Source organism: Castor canadensis, chromosome 16, assembly GCF_047511655.1.
Source record: "Castor canadensis chromosome 16, mCasCan1.hap1v2, whole genome shotgun sequence".
In the NCBI taxonomy this organism is placed as follows: Eukaryota; Metazoa; Chordata; class Mammalia; order Rodentia; family Castoridae; genus Castor; species Castor canadensis.
This window is the reverse complement of record NC_133401.1, coordinates 1,872,598-1,892,227: the sequence shown is the minus strand read 5'-3', so window position 1 is coordinate 1,892,227 and position 19,630 is coordinate 1,872,598. Positions and strand designations below refer to the sequence as shown.

The following is a 19,630-nucleotide window of genomic DNA, read 5'->3' as shown; positions in this document are numbered from 1 at the left end:
CAGTCCTCCTGCCTCAGCCTCCTAAGTGCTGGGATTATGGGTGCGTGCCACTATGCCCAGCTAGGTGGCATAGTTTTTGATATTAATTAGTATTAATACATGTGGCTGGGGGTAAAGGCCAGCCAGTAGGCCTTTCCCTGTCTGCCTGTGGCACCTGTCATGCACTCTTTTGTCCCCTCCCTGGGTAGAGCCTGGACTTTAAAGAGCAAAGCATATACATGCTATAATTTCCAGGGTAGCTTCTAGAATAAAAAGAGTACAATTTCCAAAGTATAAAGGAAAGAAATAGAACAACTGAAAACAAAACATCAATCCAGAAGAAGAAAGGTGAGAAGAAAAGACACTATACAATACCAGCATAGCTGGGAGGGGAGGGGGAGTGTTTGCCTAATAAGTGCGAGGTCCTCAGCTCATTCCCCAATACTGGGGGGAGAAAAGAAAAAGGAAGGAAAAAATGTATAATATGTAGGAAAAGGAAAATACAATGTAAAATTTAAACTCAAATCTATCTGCATATTCACTAATATCAAAGGACTAAATCAAAGGGCTGACAGAGCTCAGTGGTAGAGCACTTGCCCAGCAGATGCAAGGCCCTGGGTTCCATCTCTAGCTCCACACATACCAAAAAAGCCAACTCTACTAAAAGGACTAAATCTTCCAGTTAAAAGACAAAAACAGGGAAGGGGGAAACCTATAATTCCAGCACTCAGGAGGCTGAAGCAGGAGGACCACGAGTTCCTCACCAGCCTGTGATACACAGTGAGACTCTGTCTCTAAAAAAGAAAGAAGGATAAAGATTTTTTAATTGGGTTAACAAAAACTATATGCTACATTGAACTGTATATGTTATTGAAATGGGAAAATCCTTTGATCTAGAGATTACATGTCACTAAACACAGTTTTTAAAATGATATGCTATCTGTAAGACACATCTACATATAAGAATATAGAAAGGCTGAAGAAACAACAACAAAAAATTTTAAAAGATAGACAGGCTAAAATTAAAGAATGGAAAGAAACTGACTATGAAAACAGGAAGATGGGAAGTGTTGGTCAAGACAGGTATTAAGGCAGACGCATTTTCAGTGACAAAGACATTCACTTCACAGTGACACAATTACCAGGAAGGTGTGATTTTAGGTCTGTATATCCCTAACAGTAGTCATATGCAAGAATGTGTGCCTATGATTTCACACCTATAAAGATGGAAAATGTACAAAACTAATCTGTGAGGTCAGAAGTCTTCTGTACTTGGGAATGAAAGAGAGAGAGCACAAAACCTGGCAAAATCGCAAGAAAGCTGCAGTGTGCAGCCTTGTGAGTGGACGACTGGGATGGCTCAGAGCCAGCCATGATCAACTTAGTAATCCAGCCCACAGCCACCCCAGCACATGTCCAGACGCCCTCCCATGTCAGCAATGCTACCATAACAAGCTACCCAAAATGCATTACGTGGCCGTTAGAGGCTGAATGGCCTGAGGGTGGAAAGACCTCTACCTTGGGGGGAAGACCGATGAGAACGTGTGAGCAGGAGCTGTGAACCAAAGACTAACCTGAAACGGCAGTTTTCATGAATAAGATTCAAGGACCTCCTGGGTCTGAACTTGTCACCTTAGGATGAACTCTCAGTGCTTCCTCACCTGCTGCATGGAGGAGACCCTGGAAATTGGTGTGCTCGCACATTGGTGGGGTGCGATGCCTTACTTGCAGTCATGGCCTTCTGATACCAGAGAGGTCAAGTGCATGCAGAGGCACTGGCACTGGTAGAGCAGACTCAGTGTCTGAGTACACACAGACACACACGCGCAGCACACACAGTGAAAATGTCTGTCTGCACACAGATGGACATGTGTAAATGCAGACAGGGACACTGCAGGAGGGTCCATTGCCCACGTGGCAGGCCCACCCACAGCATGGCCCACCCAGCCTCCAGTTTCCCCTTTTTACTTTCCTAAGAGGATGCTGGTTAGTGTCGGTGCTGGTGGTCTCAGCCCTAGGCTATGACTCCCTTAGTGAAAGGTGTTCAAGAGATGGGGATGTGACCACTCAGCCTCTTGCTGAAAGGCTTCCAGAAAAAAAAATGGTCCTAATAAAAAAAAAGTACAGTCTAAGGAGAAAGACCTACCCCCACCTCTTCCTTTCTGCTTTGGGACCAGGACCTCCTGTAACCACTGTGACCATGAAGAGAAGGCCAAGGGAATCCGAGGTCAAACACTGAAACCCCTACCTCTTCATAGCAGCTCAATCATCGTAATTCCTACCTCTTGGCTTTATTACCAGAGGGGTGAATGTCTATATATAAGCCGTACTCTGTTATTTTTGTCTACTCCATTATTTGCAGCCAAAAATAGGAGGGAGCATCAGACTGACCACAGATCTCTCCTGGGGCGAAGAGGACCAGGAGAGGAAGGGAAGGGCTTCTTCGGAGGGTTCTGGTTATGACTAGTATCTAAGTTCTTGTAAGAAGTGTGGATCATGAATTACTCATGCAATGAAAAGGAAATTGTAAAATGAACATTTAAAACTCTGGACAATCCTTGCTCTCAGCAAGAAAAGAACGCCCAGCATTCTTGGCATACAGAGATTCTCCCACTGGTAGGACAGGTTCAGTCGTGTACTCACACAGACAGACGGTGGAGAACATTTAGACTAGTAACAACAGCATCACTCCATCAGTGTGCACCACCATGCCAACTCTGGCCACCATCGGTTTCCAGACAGAACCGGTCTGCCTGCTCTGGGATTGATCTCTCAGAATCTGGTACATATTCAATATCAGCTTGTCACTGGCTGGCTGAAAAAACATATGGAGTCTTATGCCAAGATGCTCTGCAAATCCAAACACAGCAACAGCGGGGACACACAATAGAAGAGCTTCCATGATACCTACTGGGGAAAGGCTGCTGGATGCTACACTCTCCTCCCTTCACACCCACTGAGGTCAATCAAAGGCATGGAGAAAAGAAAGGAAGCCTGGTCAATCCCAGTCCATGAGGTGTTGACTGAATCTATGAAATCTGGAACAAAGGAAGAATGCTGACGAGAAAGAACGCTCACACACTCACACTTATACCTCTTCCTTTATGTTGGGGACCAGGACCTCCCACAACCACTGGAGACCACAAAGAGGAGGCCAAGGGTATCTCAGGTACCAGCTAACCCAAACCCCAAACTCCTCAGACTTCAGGCCGAGTGCAGGTGCTCCAAATACCAGCACCACAGTCACAAAGGTCCACAGTGCTCCCTGACAGGTGCAATGAGATCAAGTGTGTGGAGGGTCCCAGGAGAAGGACAGTCACCCCACAAGCAGCAGACGGGGGAGACGCCAACAGGAAGTGCTGTGCACAGCCCAGCCGACATCCTCTCTGAGAATAACACAGCACGCACATAGACATAAACGGCCCAAAGCAAGCTGTAGGGACGTAGCTCAGTAGTAGAGTAGCTGCCTAGCAAGCATGAGATCCTGAGTTTCACCTCCAGCACAGCAAAAACAAACAAACAAACAAAAAGAGATTCTGGAGCCAAGAAAAGCAGTAAAGCGGCAGCAAGCTATGAAAAGTAAAAGAGCAAAAACCAAAACATAGATAGAACATGACAACCGATGGGAGCGGAAGACCACAACAGAAGAAATAAAGCATGGTGAGAGCTGGGAGTACACAAGAAGCATCACACAGGGTGGTGTTGGAAGGAAAAATGGAGGGCCCTACAGTTTGGATGCTGAACGTCCCCCAGAGGCTCATGACCCTGGTCCCCAGGGTGGCACCACTGGGGGTGGGGAGAGCTTTAGGAACCAGAGCCCTGTGGCAGGTTTCTAGGTCACTAGGAGTGTCCCCAAGGGAGGTGAGGGCCTGGCCTGACCCTCACACGCCTGGCTTTCAGCCCTAATTTGAGCACTTTGCTCACCACATGCTCTTGGTCACTGTCACATGGCAGGTCCCCAGGCGACCCAAGGCAATGGGTCCACCCAGTCTTGGACTGGGAGCTCTGATACTGTGAACCAAAACAAACTCTCTGATTTGTGTTTGTTTTGTGGGGTGCTGGGGAGTGAGACGGGGTCTCCCTATGTAGTCCAGGTTGGACTTAAATTTACAATCCTCCAGCGTTGGGCTCCTGAGTACTGGGATTGTAGGTGCCACCATGCCCAGCATACCCTTTTCTCTTCATGAGTGAATTATCTCAGATATTCCACTGTAGTGGCGGAAAGAGGATGGACACCAGGCACAGAAAAAGAGCTACAGAAGATGAATTAAGGAGATCCAACAAATGCATCACAGGGGCTCCCAAAGGAGAACAAAACAAACAGGTAATATGATTATTCAAAGACGAAACCCAGAGCCGGGCGCCGGTGGCTTATGCCTGTAATCCTAGCTACTCAGGAGGCAAAGATCAGGAGGATCATGGTTTGAAGCCAGTCCCAGGCAAATAGTTCACGAGACCCTATCTGGAAAAAACCCATCACAAAAAAGGGGTGGTGGAGTGGCTCAAGGTGTAGGCCCTGAGTACTGCATAATAAAAAGAAAACAAAAACTCACAAAAGAACTCCTCCAAATAAGCTTCTTAGCCCATTAAAAATATGCTTTAACATAGAAGAGGAGGGCTGGCAGAGTGGCAGTGGCTCAAGTGGTAGAGCACCTGCCTAGCAAGTGTGAGTCCCTGAGTTCAAACCCTGGTCCTGCAAAAAATAAATACAAACAAAAGAACAAAAACAAACAAAAAACATAGAAAAGGATAACCAATATAATCAGTATAAACGTAGCTCAATGCTGTAAGGCCGTGTGCTATGAATAACTTACAGGATGGTGAAAAACAGAATGGAAAAAGTGATTGTGGTGTGGCCTCTTGCCAGTGAAGACATGGCACTATGTGGTTTGCACAGCCCTGGGAGCACAGTCCACAAATAAGGAGCAGCACAGCAGCTGGTGATCCAGGGCAGAGGCGAGAACTTGCAGAGCCGGTGGGGCATCGGCTGAGACAAATGCACATGGGGTGAGCATCAAACACTGTTGGCTACTATCGAGAAACACAGGACATACTCTTCTCGTCAGCACCAATTTGAACAAAGAGTGCAATGTATAGAGTGGCACCAGAAAACAGAGAGGAAATGATCTTTCTGGGTCAAACAGCAGGATTACTAGCTTCTCATAGACATCACATTAACACCACAAAGAAGGGCGAGGAATGGTGGCTTATGCCTGAAATCCAGATATTCAGGAGGCAGAGATTGGGAGGACTGTGGTTTGAGACCAGCCTAGGCAAAAAGAGACCCCATCTCAACCATGCCCCATCTCTGGGTATTATGATAGCCCAAATATGCAAGAAGCATAAATAAGGGGATAGCAGTCCAGAATGGCGTGGGCATAAATGCCTAAAGCAAAAAGGATGGGAGGCGTGACTCAAGTGCTGGACTGCTTTCTTAACCAATGCAAGGCCCTGACTTCAAACTCCAGTACTGCCAGTTGCCAGGGCTCACACCTGTAATCCTAGCTACCTACTTAGGAGGCAGGAATCAAGAGGATCACCTCTGGGCAAATAGTTTGAGAGACCCTATTTCAAAAATATCTAACACAAGCCAGGTGCCAGTGGCTCACACCTGTAATCCTAGCTACTCAGGAGTTCAGAGATCAGGAGGATCGCAGTTTGAAGCCAGCTTGGGCAAATAGTTCATGAGACTCTATCTCAAAAAACCCTTCACAAAAAAAACCCAAAAAAAGGACTGGTAGAGGGGCTCAGGGTGAAGGTCTTGAGTCCAACTCCAGTACCACAAAAAAAGAAAAAAAAAAAAAATCCAACACAGAAAAGGGCTGGTGGAGTGATTCAAGTGGCCTAGCAAGCATGAGGCCCTGAGTTCAAAACCCAGTGCCATCAAAAACAGAAAACCTAAATTGAAAGAAATCAAGTGCAGAATAGAGAAGAGGAGGTACTTGCTCATGCACTTTGTACACCTTAGAGTACGTTAATGTCACATGTGCAGATCACCTGGTTTCTGTGTGACACCGCGTATATAGCGCCTCTGCAAGCTCCCTCGTCTTTCCTGGTGCTGCCAGCCCCTGACTCCTTGGTGCTGCTGGACGCCTGGGTTTCAGTATCCTCTTCTTCACCAAAGCCCAGTGTTTCAAAGGATGGTAGAGAAGTTTTTCCCATCTCAGTCTGCCAGCTTGGCCTATATCAAGTGTTAAAGAGTAAAATGAACAAGCACGTTAGGTGAACACTCCACCACTGACCTACACTTCAGCCCCGTGGAGGTTTCACTACATGAACAATACAGAAAGCTGGAGGAGTGGTTCCAGTGGTAGAGCATCTGCCTAGCAGGTGTAAGGCCCTGAGTGCAATCCCCACAGTAATACCAAAATAAACTAATAAATAAAATAAAACAACACACCAGGACTTTTATGTGAAAAAAAAAAAAAAAGGAAGTGAATAGATACAACAGTTGAAAGGTGAATTTGAGCCAGGTGTGGCGGCATACACCTGTAATCCCAGCATTTGGGAGGCCGAGGCAGAGGATTTCCAGTTTGAGGCCACCCTAGGCTGATGAGACCCTGTCTCAGAAAAGGAGGGGAAAAAAAGGAAATTTGGTATACTATCCCACCCTATGAGCCCTAAAAACCTGTCAGTGTCTTCCTGCACTCCAAGGGGACATACCAAACTTCTGAGCAGATGAAAAGGCTACCTCTGCCTGGATTCCACTCACACCCCACCCGTCTCCCATCACTCTGCACTGTGTGGGAGCTGTCCCAGGCACACTCATCTTCTTTCAGGGCTCACACGTGCCACGCTCCCAGTTATCAGCTAACTCACTCATTCCAAATGCTTCCCAATCTTTCTTCCCAGGGAGGAAACCTTCCTGACCCTCTAGTCCTATGTCAGCTCAAACCCAGCGGACACAATAAAGAAAACCCTGTTACAGCAGAAAACAGGCTCCAGCACAGTCCTAAGGAAGGGGGAGCTAGCATGACTGCTCAGAGGAGAGTCGTGAGAACTGGTGCGGGAGAACCCTCTCCCTCAAGGAGTGCACAGGAGCCCTACTGAGGGCTAAACACAGCACCAAGATCTCTGATTCTGTGCTCCATGAAAATGAACAACCAGTGCTTCTACAAGTGAAAATCAAGCAAGATCCACTCGTGAGAAAATTCTGATTCAAGAGCAATTAACAGAAATTGGGGCATGGTATAAGTGGTAGAGCGCAGAAAAAGAGACAGACCGAGACAGATACAGAAAGAAGGAGAGAAAGAAAGACAAACATAAAGAAAGAAAGAAAACAGAAAGGCAAGGAAAAAACAAGACAGAAAGAGAAAGACAGACAGAAAGAGACAAAGAAAGACAGAAAGACAAAAGATAGAAAGAATGAAAGAAAGAAGGAAAGACAAAGACAGAGAAAGAAAGGTAGGGAGAAAGACAAAAGGAAGTCAGGAGGAGAGAAAGACAGAAAAAAAGAAAATAAAAAAAGACAGAAGAAAGAAGAAAAAAAGAAGGAAGATGGAAAAAAGCAAAGAGCAAGCAATGAAGGCCCTGGACAGAGTCCATTTGAGGCCAGCCACGAGAGCCTGCTGACCCTTATCGTTAATACGTGTCCTGGTGTGAACACACGGTGATCATACCAAGCTGCTCCTCTGCCTAAAGGAAGCACAACCAGCAATGCGTCCCTACCGAAGCCTCAGCTCTGAGGTGGTGGCATAGGGCTCGATGAAGCTGGCCTTGTCATCGGAGGAGATGTCACTCTCGGACCGGGATCTCTGGCGAGGCTGGGGTATGGCAACGGTCCGTCCAGTCAGGGTAGTTGACAGAATGGCTGCGGCGAGGGCAGACCTGTGGACAGAACATCCCGGGGAGGCAGTGAGCCGGGGCATTCAAGGTGAAGGCCGGACCCCAGGGTTCCCTCCTGAGCCAGTGTCCACTGACAGCCACTGGCTGTGTGCCCAAGGCTACTGCACCAGGAGACACCCACACTCCAGTCTCTTTTGCTGTTTTTTTGATGGCAATGGGGCTTGAACTCAGGGCCTCATGCTGCAGCGCCTGAGGTGCAGCGCTCTACCACCTGAGCCACTCCACCAGCCCTTTGATTCTCATATGCACTGCATGAATCAATATTACTCTCATCCCATTTTCATAAAAATGGAATGACTTATAAAGACTTCCTAGCCATCAGGAAGTAGAGCCAGGTATCTAACCCAGGCAACCAGACTCCAAAGTCTATTTGAAAAACTATTCTTACTAAAATGAAAGAGCAGAATGGAGAAAAATGAGATACAAAAACACATAAATGGGACTGGCAAAGAGGCTCAAGTGGTAGAGCGCCTGCCTAGCAAGTGTGAGGCCCTGAGTTCAAACCCCAGTACCGTCAAAAAAAAAAAAAAAGACCCAAAAAGTTAAGCAGGTCAAGGCCATGGGTCTGATCCCCAGCACTGCAAGACAAAACAAAACATCCGCAAGGACTGGAGGTATGACTCAATTGGTAGAGTGCCTGCTTTGCAAGTATGAAGCCCTGAGTTCAAACCCCAGTACTCCAAATAAAACAAAAACAAAAGTAAATCCCAAAACATCCGCAAAAGACTGGGTTCAGGGAGCTTACAGACAGTCAAATAGGTGGGGGCTTCTGGGAAGGTGAGGGACATATCTACATGCCAGGTACACCCCAACTCCACGGGACAGAGACTCCTGAGTGCAGAACCCTTCCAGCCTTGCCCTGTGTATTTCTTCACCTGGCTGTCTATGCCCTTTACAAAATCCTTTATAGCTGGGCATGGAGGCTCACGCCTGCAATCCCAGCACTCTGGGGGCTGAGGAAGGAGGATCACCGGTTTGATGCCAGCCTGGGCTATACTGCAAGGCTCTGCCACAAAGCAAACCCAAATATAAAATATTGTTTGTAATAAGCTGATGAACACGTGTGAACGGAAGTTCTCTGAAGAAGCCGAATCCGGAGTGAAGGGTCTGCAGACTATGAACTTGGTGACTGTGGAGAGGAGGGTGTTCCAGACCGAGCCCAGACGACCTTGGCTATCTCCATTCCCCATCATAGCCATTGGCCCCCACCTCTGGCCCGAACCCCCATGCCCTTGACGTCAGGTAAAAGTTTTGGAACGCACTGTTCAACTTGAACCTTAAGCTCAGAATGTCACAAATCAGTGTCTGAACCCACGGAGGAGCTTCCAGCTCTGCTGCGACCCATCACCGGATGGCCCGCCACTGTGCTACATAGATGCGCTGATTTCTGACTGTCTTGTGCACTGTGACTATAAAAGTTCACATCACCCCTTCCTCGGGAGAACATGTCATTCAGAGTAACCTAAAGGTGTGCTCCAGGCCCATGGTCACCCGTATTTGTCTCGAACCGGCTCTCTCTTATTCCCTTTGCAGCAAAAGCCGTTTTGAGCTGTCGTGTTTCTCTGTGATCTGTGAGTCCCTCTAGCAAATTAATCAAACGTAAAAGGGGGTGGAGGGAGCCCTGGGTTGAAGGTGGTAGGTGAGAAACACAGGCAAACAGACTGGGCCCGTGACTGTCGTGTGAGGTGAGGGGGTCATGAGCCCTCGTGGGCAGCACACAGACTGAAGTGGGAAAGTGCAGTCTTAGGACTGAGCCCTCCAGCTACGGACCTCACAGTCTCCAGGTGGACAGCATCAGAACGCCACTGGATTAGTGGACACCCAGCGGATAACATTTTGAAAGACATTCAACCTTATAAGTAAGCTGTTTTAGGGGTAGGAGTTATGTGCTTCTCTGGAAAACACCATTATTGGGCACTGTGGGTAAAAATGAACGTTTCTCCCAATTGAAAACGGTGATAGATGGGAGTAATTCTACGACATGCACACTCAGTTAACAGTGGGTGTCCACTGCAGAATCAATGGCTCTCCTGCTGGTGGGGAGAAGCGCCACACCTGTCAGAATCGTAGAAGTGATGTGTGCTGACTGGTGCTGAGTTGGATTTTTTTCTATGGCCTCAGAACTGCACATCCATTAGACTGCCATCTTAAAACCTGACAAGACACTCCCTTATAGAGCGCCTGGCAGAATGACTCCTGAAACACAAGGGGCAAGAAGTGCCACTGTGCCAACAACAAGGGGGAGCACACCACCAGCATGGAAATCCTGGAAACCCAGGAAACAGCCCCGTGGGCACGCAGAGACCTAAAGTTACCATGAGAGAAGGAACAACAGACACAAGCATGCGCACGAGGCTCCACACAGCTGTCCTGGCTAAAACAATAAGGCACATCTCATACCTATCTGTAGGGTGGCCCAGAAAGGAAATAAGGATGAAGATGCACCAAGGCTGACCTGGAACCCTTTCTGCCATGGTCCCTTGAGCGCTGGGATTACAGACACGTACCACCATGCTCTGTTTACAAAGCAGTTCTTTCAAAAGGCAGATTTGTGTCTAAAAAGAAAATTATGTGCATGATTTATAACTGTCTTTAAAGTACCATTAACCTGGCTGGGCATGTAGTTCAGTGCTTAGCATGCCTCAGGCCCTGGTTCAACCCCTAGTACCAAAATAAAATATAAATAAAGTACCAGAGCCAAGCATGGTGGTGCACACCTGTAATCCCAGCACTTGAGAGGCTGAGGCAGGACGATCAAGAGTTGGAGGCCAGCCGGGGCTACATAGTGCAGACCCTGTCGAAATAAATAAATAACATAACATAAAATAGCCTGCTAAGCTGAACTCCTGGGCCTCAGTGCTTTGCATTTTGAACTTACTGATTGCACGCCTCATGGTGTGTGAGATGCCTTGCATCTGAAAGGGTAGCCGGCGTGCACGCCGCTACCCCAGAGCAGCCAGGCCCTATGCACCAGGAACTGTGGCGAGCAGTTTACAGGGCAGGGCTCCAGCCACCCAGTTGTGATTTTCCAGCCATCTGAACAGTTCCGGGCTCCAGCACCTGGCCCCTCAGTGCTGCTCCTCTGACTCACCTTGGTCTCTCTGGAGACGGGTTAGGGCTGCGGGGAGGAGGTGTGCGGGGCACAGCTGGCTTTGGAGCAATGCTGGCTGCAGGCAGGAAGCCATGGATGATGTGTCTCTGCACAAACGAAACCCAGCAGAGGTCACTGGCATGGAGGGTCGCCTGGGTCCTTGTCACTACCACCACCTCCTAGACCACCAACCCAGAAGCTCCATTCTTCCCCCCATCCCCTATTCCCCTGTCTGGCCAGGGGGATAGAGATGCCATCACAGCTGCCCACCAAGGAGGCCAGCTTTTTCCCTTCCTACTTCCTTCCTCAGAGCAGCTTTCCTGATCATGCCCCAGAGCCACCCACCCTCAGCCCCTGCACTGGTCCTACAGCACCGCCCCCTCCCCCAGCGGTGTCTCCCATGCCTCCCCCTGCAGAGCATGGTGACTACCCGAGAAGCAGGTGCCTTTCTTGTCTTTTTTGTTTTGTTTTGTTTTGCTTTTTGGTGGCACTGGGGTTTGAACTGAGAACTTTGCATTTATGAAGCAAGTGTTCTACCCCTTGAGCCACCCCTCCAATTTGCTCTGGTTATTTTGGAGATAGGGTCTCATGAACTATTTGCCCAGGCTGCCTTGAACCGTGATCCTCCCAATCTCAGCCTCCAAGTAGCTAGGATTACAGGAGTGAGCCACTGGTGCCCGGCTGCCTTTCTCATGTTTACCAATCCTGCCATTCTAGCCTGAGAACACTGACCACCAGCTAGGAGCTCAGTGAAGATTTGAGGTGGCGATCTCAAAGGAAAACAAGATCCTACACACAAGTTGGAGAGAACCATGCTGGGGGTAACCAGGGTTCCGTCAGAAGTTTCTGGAACTTGCCCAGTCTCCATTTCTGGGCATTTGCCATTCGTTCACACCTACTAGCCTACTAGGCGCAGGACACCATTGCAACAAGGAAGACACCTGGTCCTCAGTTATTGTTAGAACACAGGGCTCTGGAGTGTGCTGGGGGCGCGGGGAAGCAAAGGATGCTCGAATGCTCCCCTGGGCGACATTTAGGAGGGGCCTTCAAAGACGGCCATGGCTCCCACATTTGTACTGTGATAGCAGAACATTCTGGGACGAGGCATAGCACAAGCAGGGAAGGGAGCAGGGCGCTGATGGCAGTGCCCTGCAAATAACAAGTGCTCCAGTGCTGGGCTAAGCACTCAATACCCAGAAGTCACCTAGGAGGGAGAGGCTAGGGCAATGGGCTGGAGGTGAAGGCAGGAATTACCCTCACATTGCCTAGCAAGGACCCTTTCAAAGTGCCCCCTGCACCCACTACGGGTCAGTGGTGGGCACTGTGGAGCTGGGGGGAGGGCAGCAGTGAGGATGGGGTCTTCCTGGTTCTACCCACAGGAGCAGGCCTTCTAAAGTAGCCTCCACCATAGCCTTTGGGTGGTGCCTACCATCCTGCATTTGTCATGTCTGCCTCCTCCCTCAACCTCCCCACCCCCTAGGACAAGACATGTTCTCTTCTCTTTATTTCTTTTGCAATGCTGGGTTTTGAACTTGGGGCCTACACCTTGAGCCACTTCATCAGACATTTTTTTGTAGTCGGTTTTTTCGAGGTAGGGTCTCACAAGCTATTAGGCTGGGCTGCTTTGGACCGCAGTCCTCCTCATCTCTGCCTCCTGAGTAGCTAGGATTACAGGCGAGAGTCAGTGGCACCCAACACGTTTTCTTCTTAACTTTTGAATCCCCAGGGGCTGGCATCCACTAGGTCCCCCAATAAGACTCATTTTTTTTTTTTTCTTTTGTGAAAGGATCTCCCTATGTAGCCCAGACTGGCCTAAAACTTGAGCTCCTACTGCCTCAGGCTCTGGAGTGCTGGGATTACAGGTATATACCACCATGCCCAGCCTTGGTTGCTTTGAAAGAGTGCATCTCACACATTCATTGTCAGTCCTTAGTATATGTGTCTTTTCCACCTGGAATTCTCTTCCTTCCCCCTCCCCAGGCCAGGTAGACTCTCTAGACTGACTTAGCTGTCCCTTCCCTGAACTGACCTCTGCAGTAGTTCTTGTTTTAGCATTGTGGCTGAATTATTTATGGACTAGTCTTCCCCCTAAATAGTGCAGCCATAGGTTGTCTATCAGTTGTGGGTTTCTACACACAATCAGAACTCAATCTTTTGTTCACTGCTTGGAATAAAAACTCAACATGAAGACTTAACAAAACTGCAATGCAAAGCTATGCTTCCCTTCATGATTTCTCACTGTCCACCTCTTTAAATTGATTTCAACCAAGAACATGAAGTCAAGTGCATGCTCTCTGGTCTCAGTTTAAAACAGAGTCTAGGGCTGGCGGAGTGGCTCAAGTGGTAGAGCGCCTGCCTAGCAATCGTGAGGTGCTGAGTTCAAACCCTGGTGCTACCAAAAAAAGAAAAAAATGAGTCTAGGAGTGCCCTTCTCATAGTGCTTTATCCGCATTAAAGTATTTTGTTGTGGGGAACTGAATTCAAGTTCTAGGTTTCGGGGTTTTCCAGGAAAGTATGGAAAAGGAAGAATAGATCAAGGGAGTTGAGGGCTCTACACAAGAGACTCCAATGGATGGCCAGTGAACTCAGAGCTGGAAAAGAGTACAATAAGGACACAAGGGCTCAGTGGGTCATTTGGAGCCAGGTGCTGGTAGCTGCCACCTATAATCCTAGCTTCTTGGAAAGCCAAAATCAGGAGGGATCATGGTTCCAGGCCAACCTAGGCAAATAGTTTGCAGGAACCCCTATCTCCAAAATAACCAGAGCAAAATGGATTAGAGGTGTGGCTCAAGTGGTAGAGCACCTGCTTTGCAAATGCAAAACTGGTAAGATCAATAGATTGTAAGGGAAGGTGTGTCAAAGGGCTGCTGGAGTCAGCATCCAAGAGGAAGCAAAAAAGACAGCAGGGGTGACCAGAAAACGAGACTGGGCAGATAAGCAGGTAGGCTGTGAGATTTTAGAGAGAAGGAACCCAGGCAGAATAAATAGAAAAGGAAAAAGTCTGAACGGAGGCACAAACGTGGCAGGAGGGGAGAAGGAAGACAGAAAGAGAGGTGATGGGGGGCACCGAGTTCTAGGGAAGGCATACTTAGATTTGCATTTTAAAACTATCCCTTTGGTTGGTGGAGAGGTTCGAGTGGTGCCTGCCTAGCAAGCTGATGTCGTGAGTTCAAGCTCAAGTACCGACCTCCTCCCCCCAAGAAAAACAAAAACAAAAACAATCCCTTTGGCTTGGCTGCTCTGTGGAGAACAGACCTCGGGGAGAGCACGGGGGAAAGCAGAGAACCTAGAGAAGCGCTGTCTGGGAGGGAGGCGGTCCAGGTAGACAGATGCTGGGGCGGGGTGGGGACAGCTCACACGTCCATCTGTGGAGCCCATAATGACCCCACTCGGGGACGTCCAGGTGGATCAGGTTTGCGTGGGGCGGGGTGGGTTGAGGGGGTCACCGATTCCTGTCTGACCCAAGGATGGAGGATTCTTGAGTTGGCTTCTCTAACTGAATGCCAGGTCCCCCTGTACCGCTGTCTTCCTCTGTCTCAGGTCAAACCCCAAACCAGTTCCAACTTCTCACCCCTCAACTCCCGGCCCGCGGGCATAAAGTGCAGGACGAGCGACAGTCCACTTACAAACTGGCTCTTGCGGTCCCTCCGAAAGCTCAGGAGCATCCTTGCTACGGGGAGCCGCCGGATCAGGGGCCGGATTTACCAGCAAAAGCCCCCACGGCCCGGGACCACTGTCTACAGCTAGCCGGCTGGGGCTGGTCCAGAGCCAGCTGCATTTTTTTCTCAGTGGACTTTGCAACAACCGCGCCTGCCATTGGCTGTGTTTTAGAATTGACCAATCAGAGGTGAGCTTGCTTCCACGCCCGTCGCTCTTGGCAACTAGCGGGCCCTCATTCAAATCCCCACCAATAGGGAGGCAGTGTAGGCTGTCGGTTCTTTCATTGGCCAATTCAGATGTCCCTCTCTGACATTTAGCCTATCCAGCGCAGGGAGAGGAGGAGGGCGGGCAGATGGAAAGACTGGGCGAACCCAGCCGGCGTGAACCCGGAAGTGGCGCGGCCGCAGGCAACGTGGGAGTGTGAGGACTAGAGCGAAGGTTGGGGGGTTATCCTTGGCGTCCCCCCGTCCGGGACCGGACCGAAGAGCCACAGCGCAGGCTATTAAGGGCCAATCAGGTGCCGATAATGAAAATCAGAGTCACTATGACAGGAATCTCCTCATTCTTAAACTAAGGCAAATAATGCAGACTTTGCAAGACCACTCTGCAGAAGAGATCCAGCCAAAGAGGTCCCGGCTTTGGGTGGAGCCTGCTCACGTGACATCTTGCATTTCCCAAATCAGATCGAGAGCACGGATGGAAAGGGACCCCCCTGATGGCGCAGGACCCGTGCACGTGCCTTTTGGGCATGTAGTGGCCAGTGAAAAATGGCGCGGGTCGCTGGTGGCGCAGGGGATGCAAGGTCGGTGAGCTGCCTTCTGCCCTAAGCCCTTTCCTCCCCACAAACTAAAAAAAAAAAAAAGTCCACGTATTGTTGCCTTATTATCATTTTGTTGTCTCTTTTAAGGGAAAATTAAACTCATTTTTGAGGATGGCCTGACATGGGTAGATTTTTACCTGTCCAGCAGTTCCTGCATTCTTTATATCACTGAGGCTGATTTGGTGGCAGGAAATGGCTACAGAAAGAGACTTGTTCGAGTTAGAAATGTAAGTACTGAATTAAAGAATTTTGTATCCCCATCTCCCACCCCCTTGGAATAATTTGTATCAAATCATTCCACTCACATAGTGATACCTTTCTTGACTTTGAAAGGCATTTTGTTACAAAATGGTCTATTGTCTTTTCCTTTGAAGTCTGGCAAGCTTCAAGGGATTGTAGTGGTTGAAAAAACTCAGATGAGTGAGCAGTACTTCCCAGCCATCCAGAAGTTCACTGTGCTGGACCTTGGGATGGTGTTGCTTCCTGTGGCCAATCAGATCGAAGCTGCCCGCCTCATTGTCCAGTTAGTAAGTACCCATTCCTCCTTTGCTGTTAATAACCTGTTCTCGTGCAGATTCTCAGCTTTTTTTTTTTTCCTGGTGGTACTGGGATTTGAACTCCGAGCCTAGCACTTCCTAGGCAGACACTCTACCACTTGAACTACGCCCCCCAGCCTGTTTTGATTCGGTTACTTTTGAGATTAGGGTCTCACATTTATGCCCAGGCCAGCCTGGACTGCAATTCTCCTATTTATGCTTCCTTATTTATGTAGCTGGGAAGACAGGCATGCCCCACTATGCTCAGCTGTTAATGATTGAGATGGATGGGGTCTGTCTTGCTGTTTGCCTGGACTGGCCTTGAACCTTGATCTTGATTTCCCCCTTGTGAGTAGCTAGGTTTACAGGTAGGAGCCACCATGCCTGGCCTCACCTGATTTTGGTGGATCCTCTACTCTGACAACTGCCCTTGCTATAATGACAACCCATGAATCTAATCTGTGTCATTCCCTGTAGTGGTTTATTAAATCTTTTTGAGACATTTGAGTTCAGAAGCTGCCTCTGCAACCAGCCAAGGCTGCCATGCACTCTCTAGGCAAATGTGTAACAAAGAGAGCTGTGCGTACTACGTGTGGTTTTGAACTCCCAGGATGCCGTAACTCCATCATTCTTCATTATCCTGCACTTATGGTGATGAAAATGTCAACTAGCAGCCACTTTGCGATGTCCTCATGTCATTTGTTAGGCATCAGCACTTCTTTGTGCAAGTTTTTTTTTTTTTCCTTTAAGAAAGCAAACTGAGACTAGGTACAGTGGCTCATGCCTATAATCCTAGCCACTCAGGAGGTGGAGATGATCATAGTTTAAGGCCAAGCCTGAGCAGAAAATTAGCAAAACCCTGTCTCAACCAATGGCTGGGCATGGTGATGCATGCTTGTTATTACAGGTACAGAGGAAAGCACAAATAAGATCGTATAGTCCAGAACAGCCAGGGTAAAAGGAGGACCCTATCTCAAAAATAACCAATGCAAAAAGGGCTGGAGGCATGGCTCAAGTGATAGAGCACCTGCCTAGCAAGATGAGGCCCTGTGTTCAACCCCCAGTACTGCCAAAAAAAAGAAAAAAAAATGACTAAATAAAAGCAAGCAGCCAAGCATCAGTGGCTCACACCTATGATCCCAGCTACTCAGGAGGCAGAGATCAGGAGGATCACAGTTTGAAGCTAGCTCAGGCAAATAGTTCAAGAGACCCCATCTCAAAAAAATCTATCACAAGAAAGTGCTGGTGGATGGCTCAAGTGGTAGAGTGCCTGCCTAGTAAGTGTGAGGACCTGAGTTCAAAAAAAAGAAACTGGTTCTTCCTTACCCTCACTGACTTGTCAACTTGGTTGTTCATTAGAACTTTTCTGGGAGTTTTTAAGAATAAATGATGGGAGTCAGGCATGGTGGCACAAGCCTGTGATCCTTGGGAGACAGAGATAGGAAGGTCTTCAGTTCAAGGCTAGTGACAGGACTGGTGGTATCACTCAGTGGTTGAGTGCTTGAGGCCTTGGGTTTCATCCTTACTACTGGAAAAAAAGATATATAAGGGGCTGGTGGAGTGGCTCAAGTTCACCTGCCTAGCAAGTGTGAGGCCCTGAGTTCAAACTCCAGTGCTACAAAAAAAAAAAAAAAAAAAACAGGGAGATACTATTTTATGCTGGCGCCCGTGGCTCACACCTATAATCCCAGTTACTCAGGAGGCAGAGATCAGGAGGATTGTGGTTCAAAGCCAGCCTGGGCACATAGTTTACAAGACCCTATCTTGAAAAAAACCCATCACAAAACAGGGCTGGTGGAGTGGCTCAAGGTGAAGACCCTGAATTCAAATCCCAGTACTGCAAAAAAAAAAAAAAAAAAAAAAACAAACCAAAAACATAAGCCTTACCTCTGACCAATTAAAATTCACAACACAGGGTAGGGCCTGGGCATCAGGTTTTGTGTTTTGTTTTAAATATAAATCCTCCCTATGGTGTGCAGCTAGGGTTGACAGCCAGATTAGAAATGCAGCCCTTCATGGTTGACAGATTCCTGCCCTGGCTTTACTGTCCCTATCTGCCTTGGTACGACTGCCACTAATTGAGGTGTGGGCTCTCCTTTAACAGTCCTGTGTGGAGCAGGTTTCCGTTAGGTAGAGCCAATATTTAATCCTGCACAAGTGAAACACTGTATGTTTTGGTGGTAGTAGAGATTGAACTCAGGACCTCGATTGCTAGGCAAGTGCTCTACCACTTGAGCCACACCCCAGTCCTTTTGCTTGTAGTTTGTTTTCAGATAGGGTCCTGTGCTTTTGCCTGGGACATCCTTTTACTAAAATCCTCATTTCTACCTCTGAGCAGCCAGAATTACCGACCTGAGCCACTGCACCCAGCTCCTTTTTTTTCTTTTTTTTTTGCAGTACTGGGGTTTGAATTCTGGGCCTACACCTTGAGCCACTCCACCAGCCCTTTTTTGTGATGGGTTTTTTCAAGATAGGGTCTTGCAAACTATTTGCCTGGGCTGGCTTCAAACCACAATCCTCCTGATCTCAGCCTCCTGAGTAGCTGGGATTACAGGCGTGAGCCACTGGTGCCTGGCCTGAAATATTTCTTAATGGACCATAGGAAAATATATGAATTCCACATTGTGTTTTTCACTAGTTTTATCCTAAATATTCTGAAAACTCAAGTTTTTGTACATTTTTACCTCTTCCTCCTTTATGTGGTCATATGACCCACCTTTAAATAATCTTTCTTTCATCCATGATAGATGAAAATATTGGAACCAAGTGGAAAAACTAAATCTTAAGAAAGCTGCCTGCCCTCCGGGGGCGAGGGGGCTCATGAGCTTCTTTTCCCCTTTAATCTGTGGTTCAGGTTGAAGAGCAAACCAAAGAGCCCAGGAGGAACCCTTTCCTGAAGCAGCAGCGGGCCTCGCTCTCCGAGCCCTCCCTGGTGCAAACTGTGCAGCAGATCCCAGGAGTGGGAAAAGTGAAGGCCCCCCTCCTCCTCCAGAAGTTTTCTAGCATCCAGCAGCTGAGCAACGCCTCTGCCCAAGAGCTTGAGCAAGTGGTGGGACACATGGCAGCACAGCAGATTCATGACTTCTTCACCCAGTCCAGGCGACCGCAGGCCTCACATCTAACCTAGGGTTAGACCGCAAACTGCAGGTTTTCAGATTTAAAAACCAAGAACCAAAGCCTTCCTCCCACAGCACCACGTGAAGGACAGGGGAGGCCTGCTGCTCCCTTGGGGTCTGTGTTAGGAGAGTGGGGCTCAGATGTCACCACCCACATTCTGCTAAGGTGAAAGGGCCAGTGGGGTTCTTGCTGAGTGTAAGGGACTCTCATCCTCAGCAAAAAGCCAGGGAGGGCTGGTTTGTATGAGCAGCCTTGACCTTGAGCGGCTGTCAAGGTCAGCTGACAGTCCACAGAGAACGGCTATAGTGAAGCACTGTGGACTGCAGGCCCCTTGCCATTCAGGTCTCTGCGCTCTGCTCGTGCCTGTGCTCAGGGCCACTGTCAAGGTAAATAAACAAGTGTACAGCAGTCCATCCTTGCTTTCTTTGTCCTCCATTTTCTGCCTTTCCTCTTTCTGGGTTTTTGGAGGGAGAGACTAGCCATATAATTTGCCTAGAATCTGAAAGCTTGGAGTCTGAAATTCCCTATTTAAAGATGAAAACTCAATGTGTAAGGAAGAAAAGAGTTCTTTTCTACTATGTG

The 19,630-nt window shown here is 48.4% G+C and overlaps 2 protein-coding genes across 3 annotated transcripts in view; one reads left to right on the top strand and one right to left on the bottom strand.

Annotated features, from left to right (window-relative positions):
* Cep89 (centrosomal protein 89) overlaps positions 1-14,681 on the bottom strand; it is a 55,166-nt gene extending 40,485 nt beyond the window's left edge. For both annotated transcript variants that reach the window (XM_020182062.2, XM_074058648.1), the window contains exons 1-4: positions 14,542-14,681; positions 10,916-11,022; positions 7,648-7,806; positions 5,977-6,160 (exon numbers count right to left, since the gene is read on the bottom strand). In XM_020182062.2, the coding sequence (XP_020037651.2) occupies positions 5,977-6,160; positions 7,648-7,806; positions 10,916-11,022; positions 14,542-14,580 (489 nt within the window). In that variant the 5' untranslated portion in view covers positions 14,581-14,681. The remainder of the gene's footprint in view (positions 1-5,976; positions 6,161-7,647; positions 7,807-10,915; positions 11,023-14,541) is intronic.
* A 281-nt stretch (positions 14,682-14,962) lies between these two features.
* On the top strand, positions 14,963-19,459 carry Faap24 (FA core complex associated protein 24). The gene is made up of 4 exons (XM_020182066.2): positions 14,963-15,377; positions 15,483-15,622; positions 15,770-15,922; positions 18,786-19,459. The coding sequence occupies exons 1-4, from the start codon at positions 15,158-15,160 to the stop codon at positions 19,056-19,058; spliced, it is 786 nt and encodes a 261-aa protein (XP_020037655.1). The 5' UTR covers positions 14,963-15,157; the 3' UTR covers positions 19,059-19,459.
* The last annotated feature ends 171 nt before the right edge of the window (positions 19,460-19,630 follow it).